Source organism: Entelurus aequoreus, linkage group LG19 (assembly GCF_033978785.1).
Source record: "Entelurus aequoreus isolate RoL-2023_Sb linkage group LG19, RoL_Eaeq_v1.1, whole genome shotgun sequence".
NCBI classification, from domain to species: Eukaryota; Metazoa; Chordata; class Actinopteri; order Syngnathiformes; family Syngnathidae; genus Entelurus; species Entelurus aequoreus.
The window spans coordinates 46,633,902-46,643,243 of NC_084749.1; the positions used below are offsets into that span (position 1 = coordinate 46,633,902).

Below are 9,342 nucleotides of genomic sequence, written 5' to 3' on the forward strand. Positions count from 1 at the left end.
GGAGACGGTGCTTCAGATACTAATACTAATTTGATACTGTAGTAGTTATCTTTTGTGTATTCATAATGTAAAATGGATGGATGGACGTTTAAAACAAAACTGTTATTATTAATTAGTAAGTATACATTTTTTGAGCCTTTTTAGAGAAAATCATATCATTGTAGTAAATTATGCAAATTACTCGATGATGTCATGGTGACCACGCCCATAGCCACGCCCCCACCGCCACAGGTATCTTGGCAGTTCATGGGAAGCACTGATTAGGATGTAGGATTTAGTATCAGTATTGGGTTGTAGAAAGTAATGACTTCGAAACAGGAATTAAGCTATTTTTTAAACTTTTTTTTTTTTTAAATTGCAGTTTTAAATGAGCTTTTTCTGCCACTCCTCTTAATATCTCATTAGTGTAACTTACCAAAGATCTCTTTGGTATTTTTCAACCTGGCCCCTCGCAGCAACAAGTTTTCTGGACCGAGCGGTCTGAAATAAAAACAAAATTACACAATATTAAATAAAAATAGGTGGGTCACAAGACTTAAATACACATGAAAAGACAGTGGGGGAAACGCTTCCAAACAAAATGCGTAACTTGTATTAAGCATTAATGTTAATTGTATTTGAGCAGTTTTGTCTCATTGGCAAGGTCGCCTTAATGCACGGGTTTACCTGGGCTGAAGCCCAGGAGCCCTACCCAATCAGGGGCCCCTGATTTTGACACCGAAATGCAATGATTGGTGTTATTAGCTGTCAATCAGAAACAGCTCAGGTTCGTCTAGCAATTGTGTACTCTCTCTTTCGGCTGTGTTGTTTTTTCCTACTGCTCCTTGGAGCAGTAGGAACTCTGTACTGTACTTTTGTACTGTACTTGTATTTATTTTTTTAAAAGGGCTGATATTTTTGCATTGTCGCTGTTCTGTTGAGTGAAGCATGCTCATTGGGAATAATTTTGTATTTTGTAAATTTTTATTGTATTAAAAAATACATATTTTAATTTATTTATTTTAATTTACATTATTTAAACAATTTTTTAATTTTTTTTAATTAATTTAAACAAATTTTTTTAACTGTCCTGTTCAGCCACATGGGCAAGTATTATTGTTGAGATACTTATTTAAATATATATGTATATATATATATATATATATATATATATATATATATATATATATATATATATATATATATATATATATATATATATATATATATATATATATATATATATAAAGATTGTATTTTAGTGCTCAGAGCTCCACATAGCAGCTTCTTAATAAAATATTATACACACTGTGTGTAAAATGTGTGTAAGACATTTTACACACTCTGAAGGCAGATTAAAAAAAGATCTTACCTCACTGTCTCCTCCCCATGATGAGTCACTGTTATTCGGCCAACAAACCTGGAAATCAATCCCAAAATCAATAAACTATTGACATTAAAAGTTACAGTTGAGCAATGAGCATTGACTTACTTGGCATCTTTGATATGCACATAAAACACAACTTTAGAAACAACAGAATGTTTTGCGTCTTTAGATCAGTGCTTCTCAATAATTTTCTGTTAGGCTACCCCAAGAGGTAGAAACTGTTCACCCACCCCACACTGTCTACCACGACTATAAAAGGCATCATTTGACTATAAAATTGTTATAAGTACACCTCTGCATAACATTATATCTGTTTTAACATTAAAGAAAACACACCAGTCTTTCCTTGTCTTCCACTGTAGTCACGGTAAAGCCAAGCGCTATATACCCTTCGTCATATTCTAGTACGGCATAAAAAGCATGTTGGATACAGCCCCACCCCTCAAGGGGGGCGCGCCGCACTATTTTAGAAGCACTGCTTTATATTAACAGAGGACAATTATTGGTACATAGGACTGTTTTTTGTAGAACAATATTTAATAAAAACGGATAATTACATGCAATAACATCACATTTTATCCACCTAATACAGTGCTTGATGTGTCTGTCATACTGTACATGCACATAATCGTAAATGCAGATACCTGTCAACTATACATTAATGTAGGCAAGAATCTGGCACTGAAAAAATTATGTCCCCATAATTCTGCACCCAGCAATAAATAACAGTATTATTTTTTACGTAACATTTCCTTATACAGAGGCAGGCTAACGAGAGAGCAGCATAAAAGTGACAGCAGGGAGGACGGACGGTAAGGGGGGGGTAGTAAGATAACCGTAGAAACTGGATCATTATTTTGATTAGGGCAAATCAGGACAGCAAAACTTGAGTGGAACAGAATGGGGCCACTGTTTGCGCAGCACACCTGAGAAACAGAGAAAACAGACTACCATCTTTTTTCAGGTGAAGTGAAACGTATGCGTAAGTATTTCTGCTCCAAGTCTAGAGAGTTTTCTCTGCTATTCTCTACTGTTCCTAGGGGCTCTGCTCCAAATTGATCAACAGATTTTAGCCCTGTGTTATGGATATTAAATATCCTCTTTTAAAAAATACACTGTGGGTCTTGGGCGCAGTTGGGTGTTCCAACAGGACAATGACCCCAAACACACGCTAAAAGTGTTAAAGGAATGGCTAAATCAGGCTAGAATGAAGGTTTTAGAATGGCCTTCCCAAAGTCTTATGCTATCTGAACTCACTATGTTCTCTGCTCGCTGTACATATCCTACCAAGTCAGACCTACACTGTTTCAATGCCCATTTCTCTGATGATGCAATTGTTGATGACTGAAGTGCTGTTATCAATCAAACCCTCCTCATCCCACCCCCCGGATTGTAAATAATGTAAATAATTCAATGTAAATACTCTGATGATTATTAACTTGTGTGATGACTGTATTATGATGATAGTATATATTTGTACCATGAATTGATTAACGTGGACCCCGACTTAAACAAGTTGAAAAACGTATTCGGGTGTTACCGTTTAGTGGTCAATTGTACGGAATATGTACTGTACTGTGCAATCTACTAATAGAAGTTTCAATCAATCAACCAAAAAAAAAAAAGTCCTGACTTAAACGTGTGGACAATGCTGAAGAAACAAGTCCATGTCAGAAAACCAACACATTTAGCTGAACTGCACCAATTTTGTCAAGAGGAGTGGTCAAAAATTCAACCAGAAACATGCCAGAAGCTTGTGGATGGCTACCACTAAATGATTATATATGATTATATATATATATAAAAAATATATACTGCCTCCTTTAAGGCAATACATGCCTTGACCTGAAAAAGTTCAAATTTGAGGCCTGGAGTACAGTACAGCGGTGTAACAATTTTCAACACAGTACACATTAAATATGGAAGGGAAAGTGTAATTTATATTCACGTGTGTGATCCATAAAAAATACAGTGTTGGCTAGTGGAAGTCAAGGCTCGCGATAGTGTGAAGGAGAATCCAATCTTCTGTTAAAACACGTCACCACTCACGACAAAATATTTAAGCAGACAAAGACAAGTGGATTAGACGAAGACAAAGTAACTTTTATTTACTAAAAACGAAAAAAAAATCTGTTGAACTGTTACACCGGTGCACTTTCCTACATAACATTTTTTATTCTTTATTTAAAAAATGGATTACTCAAAAATGACCTGTTAGCAGTTTAAAAATCATTACAACCGTTTACAGAAGAGTTAACCAGGTTAATGTTTTGTATTTTGGTCATGACTGAACCGTGACCTTAAAAAACATTTGTTATCAACTAGAGATGTCCTGATAAATGCTTTAAAATGAATATCGGAAATTATCGGTATCGGTTTCAAAAAGTAAAATGTATGACTTTTTAAAACGCCGCTGTACGGAGTGGTACACGGACGTAGGGAGAAGTACAGAGCGCCAATAAACCTTAAAGGCACTGCCTTTGCGTGCCGGCCCAATCACATAATATCTACGGCTTTTCACACACACAAGTGAATGCAAGTCATACTTGGTCAACAGCCATACAGGTCACACTGAGGGTGACCGTATAAACAACTTTAACACTGTTACAAATATGCGCCACACTGTGAACCCACACCAAACAAGAATGACAAACACATTTCGGGTGAACATCCGCACCGTAACACAACATAAACACAACAGAACAAATACCCAGAACCCCTTGCAGCGCTAACTCTTCCGGGACGCTACAATATACACCCCCGCTACCTCCTACCCCCCCACCTCAACCTCCCCATGCTCTCTCAGGGAGAGCATGTCCCAAATTCCAAGCTGCTGTTTTGAGGCATGTTAAAAAAAGTAATCCACTTTGTGACTTCAATAATAAATATGGCAGTGCCATGTTGGCATTTTTTTGTCCATAACTTGAGTTGATTTATTTTGGAAAACCTTGTTACATTGTTTAATGCATCCAGCGGGGCATCACAACAAAATTAGGCATAATAATGTGTTAATTCCACGACTGTATATATCGGTATCGGTTGATATCGGAATCTGTAATTAAGAGTTGGACAATATCGGAATATCGGATATCGGCAGAAAAGCCATTATCGGACATCTCTATTATCAACATTTTCACGTGTAAAACGTGCATGTATGGTACACACAGTTTTAAATTACCTGTAAAGGTCAGCTTCTGGTTGCTGACACTCAACTACAGCCTGCAAGGCCTCCAGTTGGGTCACGGACTGGCATACAGCTGTCTCTGCCACAGAATAGTGAGTCTAACAACACATAAAGATGGAAACTTTATTACATGTTGAGGAAAAAAAATACATGTAACGTTTTAATCAAATAACTAAAAAATGGAATTGCTGGCATTTATGTCATAAATGTTATCGTTGTATTTGATCATTTTATCAATGCTCTGAAGACCAATACAATTAAATAACACATTACAATAAAACCAACAATATTCTGTAACCTTGGACAGGTGCTGCAGCAACACAAAGCATTATCACACGTTTTCCCACAGCAAATAGTCATGATTTTAAAGGTCAGCTCTGACTACCACTGACACACTCACAAACACACGCACGCACCTTGAGATTAGTCTCCCCATCGAGGCTGGCAGTGGTAATGTGACAGGTACCATCTGAACGCTCTGATGATAGCAACACCAGGTCAACTGGAAAAGTTTCATCTTTAGCCACACGGACAATATCCCCCACCTGCACAAAAATTGATTGAATCGAAATTGGTGAATTTACGAGCAGCCATAGTATTACAGTATTGAAAGAATTCAAAGCTAAATCTAAATTTACTGTACATGTAAGACGTAATATACCTTCAAACCTGTGAGATTAAGAATAAGAGAAAGTGAAGCTTAAGCAAGAGAATTGTGCGCATACAGTTTATACACACACACACACACACACACACACACACACACACACACACACACACACACACACACACACACACACACACACACACACACACACACACACACACACACACACACACACACACACACACACACACACACACACACACACACACACACACACACACGTTTGTATATACAGTCATGGTCAAATGTTTACATACACTTGTAAAGAACATAATGTCATGGCTGTCTTGAGTTTCCAATCATTTCTACAACTCTTATTTTTTTGTGATAGAGTGATTGGAGCACATACTTGTTGGTCACAAAAAACATTCATGAAGTTTGCTTCTTTTATGAATTTATTATGGGTCTACTGAAAATGTGAGCAAATCTGCTGGGTCAAAAGTATACATACAGCAATGTTAAGTTAGGCCCCAGCACCCCCCACGACACCAAAAGGGACAAGCGGTAGAAAATGGATGGATGGATGTCCCAATGGACAAAGATAAGACCTGGAGGAAAGTTCTGTGGAGAATGCTGAAGAAACAAGTCCATGTCAGAAAACCAACAAATTTAGCTGAACTACACCAATTTTGTCAAGAGGAGTGGTCAACAATTCAACCAGAAGCTTGTGGATGGCTACCAAAAGCGCCTTATTGCAGTGAAACTTGCCAAGGGACATGTACTGTATTTTTCGGACTATAAGTCGCTACAGAGTATAAGTCGCACCTGCCGAAAATGCATAATAAAGAAGGAAAAAAACATATATAAGTCGCATTTTTGGGGGAAAATTATTTGATAAAACCCAACACCAAGAATAGACATTTGAAAGGCAATTTAAAATAAATAAAGAATAGTGAACAACAGGCTGAATAAGTGTACGTTATATGACGCATAAATAACCAACTGAGAACGTGCCTGGTATGTTAACGTAACATATTATGGTAAGAGTCATTCAAATAACTATAACATATAGAACATGCTATACGTTTACCAAACAATCTGTCACTCCTAATCGCTAAATCCCATGAAATCTTATACGTCTAGTCTCTTACGTGAATGAGCTAAATAATATTATTTGATATTTTACGGTAATGTGTTAATAATTTCACACATAAGTCGCTCCTGAGTATAAGTCGCACCTCCGGCCAAACTATGAAAAAAACTGCGACTTATAGTCCGAAAAATACGGTAAGCAAATATTAACATTGCTGTATGTATACTTTTGACCCAGCAGATTTGCTCACATTTTCAGTAGACCCATAATAAATTCATAAAAGAAGCAAACTTCATGAATGTTTTTTGTGACTAACAAGTATGTGTTCCAATCACTCTATCACAAAAAAATAAGAGTTGTAGAAATTATTGAAAGAATCAAGACAGCCATGACATTATGTTCTTTACAAGTGTATGTAAACTTTTGACCATGACTGTATATATTGCGCTGTCTTACTCTGATGTTTTTGGATTTTGTCTGGACCAGGCTTCCACTTCGAACAACAAACACAGGAGCACCGTTGACCTCATTGTCAGCCTTGTGCCTAAGCCAGTCCTCATAGCCCTGTAAAGACACACAATTAAAACAATATTAGGTTAGTTTTTCCAATCTGCATTCATCAAATCAAGTCATCTTGTATTTATAGTGTACAGAATAGCGCCAATTCACAATGCATTATCTGAAGGCCTTCTACTCCTGAGGCAGGTCTAGAACCACACTCCAATTGAGCCCCACATGTTAAGTTGAGATAGAGACAAAGAGGGTTGATAGATCAATAAAGATACAGTATAGAAAATAGAATAAATAGGAGGAGCATTATACATGTTTTTTTTCTCTGTTCAGCAATAAGAGTCAAGGATAGAGGGCAGAGATCGAGGGGGAAAAGAGACAGGAATCGACTGGGTGAGAGGGAATTTATAAAGTTCGGTACCTCCAACAAGGTTAAGAACCACTGCTCTAACCATAAAGCCACTGAGCAGGTCCATCACGTTTGAGAACACCTTTAACGTCAAATATGTTTATATTAACTGATGGAAGAACAAAAACACTATATACGAGGGCTGTGAATCTTTGGGCACCGCACAATTCGATTCGATTTTTGGGGAGTCCATTCAGAATCGATCATTTTTTTCATTTACAAAAGATACCACGTACAGCAGGGGTCGCCAACCCGTCGTTCGCGATCGGCTAGTAGATCTTAGATCATAGGGACCCTCCAGGTCGATCGCAAAAATGATGGGGGAAAAAAAAATAGTATTAATATGACTAGGGTTGCAAAATTCCGGGAATATTCAAAGTTGGAAACTTTCCATGGGAATTAACGGGAATATATGGGAATTAACATTGAATACAACATGCTAGATCTTGCAGCATGATTATTAGCTAAAACAACCTGATTTAATGCAAATTCAGTAGAATTTCAACCCTGCACTGTGCATTCCTCCATCACATGTGAAGTGCATTCTTCCATCACATGCACAGATCATTCCCAGCATGCTACACACTACAGCAGGGCTCTTGAGGCCACACTAGTATTTGAGCCCAAGGACTTCATCCAGTCAGGTAAGTGTTGATGATATTACTGGGGTAAATATATTTGATCTATGGCATTTAAGTTTAATACAGGTTGTTACTGTATGACTGTAGACTACTCCAGCAGATTTCCACTCAAGCTAGCTAGCTATTCTTGTACTTGTTAAATTATTTTGAGGCCAACATCTCTAGCTACCTAGGTTTATGTACCACCACAGTCTCATAATGAACCCAAAATATTTGTCCGTTAGCCGTGATGCTAATTTTCTCTATGTTAAATCCCATTCATTTATGCTAACAACATTAGCGATCCGAATTTACCTTTTTTGTTGATCTGTAAAGTTCAACTAGCAAATACTAAATCAAAAGGTGTTGTTTCCTCTGCCTTCTGTTCTGCTAGCCATTCTGTTGTCATACAAGAATGTAGGTTATAATTTGATTTAGCATGCGGATTGACTGTTCATTTATTCATCTGGCCTATTTCTATTCATTTTTCCATCAGTCAAATATTCTTAAAGACTACTCCAATTGTTTAGCTGACTATTTACAGTATATCTGTGTGTGTGACATTACATTAGTGTTTTACAAGAATAAATAAATACAAACAGAATAATGCCACGTATGATGTGTGGAGACATTTCACCCCAACCAATGTCGGCAGAAAGGCTGTGTACATTTGCAAATACCGTAATTTCCGGACTATAAGCCGCACCTGACTATAAGCCGCACCAGCTAAATTTAGGGGAAAATACAGATTGCTCCATATATAAGCCGCACCCGACTATAAGCCGCAGGGTTTTGATGTGTAATTACCGTAGTATATAGGGGTTCCTGCTACCACGGAGGGGATTGTCGGGACAGAGATGACAGTTTGGGAACGCAAAGCGTCCCATTTATTAACAATAAATATTTCAATCATTCAATCTAACTTTCACATCTTTGACATGGCGAACAGCATTCGTGCAGAGTACAAATAATACAACGGTGCAAAGTAATACAAAGTGCTCGCCTGTACGTTATCAAAATAACCAGCCTACCGGTATATGAAAAGTCAGTCTTTAATCATTGTGTCATCGTCTTCCTCCTGCGTACTAAAACCACCGAAATCCTCTTCGTCGGTGTCGGAGAAGAACAGGCCGTAAATAAGCCGCACCGTTGTATAAGCCGCAGGGACCAAAACGAGGGGAAAAAGTAGCGGCTTATAGTCCGGAAATTACGGTACTGTGCAAAGAGCTACGTCAAAAATGCCACAAAGATGCAGCAGCATATAGACAAGTGCCCAATAATATATCATTACTGTAATTCCACATTAATTCCTGTATATTCCCATTAATTCCCATGGACGGTGTCCAACTTTGAATAATCAAAAAATGGTAATTTTTTCCAAACTTCCCGAGCTTAACTTCCCGTGGAAAATTTACGGAAATTCACAGGAAACTTTCCACCCCTTTGAAACCCTAAATATGACCAACAGGCATGCATGCATCTGCCTCTGTCTCTTCATCCTCACATCCTGCCGCTTTCGACTACTGCAACCACACCCCTGAGCACGGCCGCAC

The 9,342-nt window shown here is 37.8% G+C and overlaps 1 protein-coding gene across 6 annotated transcripts in view; it reads right to left on the minus strand.

Moving 5' to 3' along the window:
* The window catches only part of atp11b (ATPase phospholipid transporting 11B), a 114,744-nt gene that overhangs the window by 71,599 nt on the left and 33,803 nt on the right, over window positions 1-9,342 (minus strand). For all 6 annotated transcript variants that reach the window (XR_009822064.1, XR_009822063.1, XR_009822065.1 and 3 more), the window contains exons 5-9: window positions 6,707-6,814; window positions 4,967-5,095; window positions 4,545-4,648; window positions 1,352-1,399; window positions 416-480 (exon numbers count right to left, since the gene is read on the minus strand). Coding sequence is in view for 3 of the 6 variants with exons in the window: in XM_062028601.1 (XP_061884585.1) it covers window positions 416-480; window positions 1,352-1,399; window positions 4,545-4,648; window positions 4,967-5,095; window positions 6,707-6,814 (454 nt within the window). In the remaining 3 variants the exon portion in view is untranslated. The remainder of the gene's footprint in view (window positions 1-415; window positions 481-1,351; window positions 1,400-4,544; window positions 4,649-4,966; window positions 5,096-6,706; window positions 6,815-9,342) is intronic.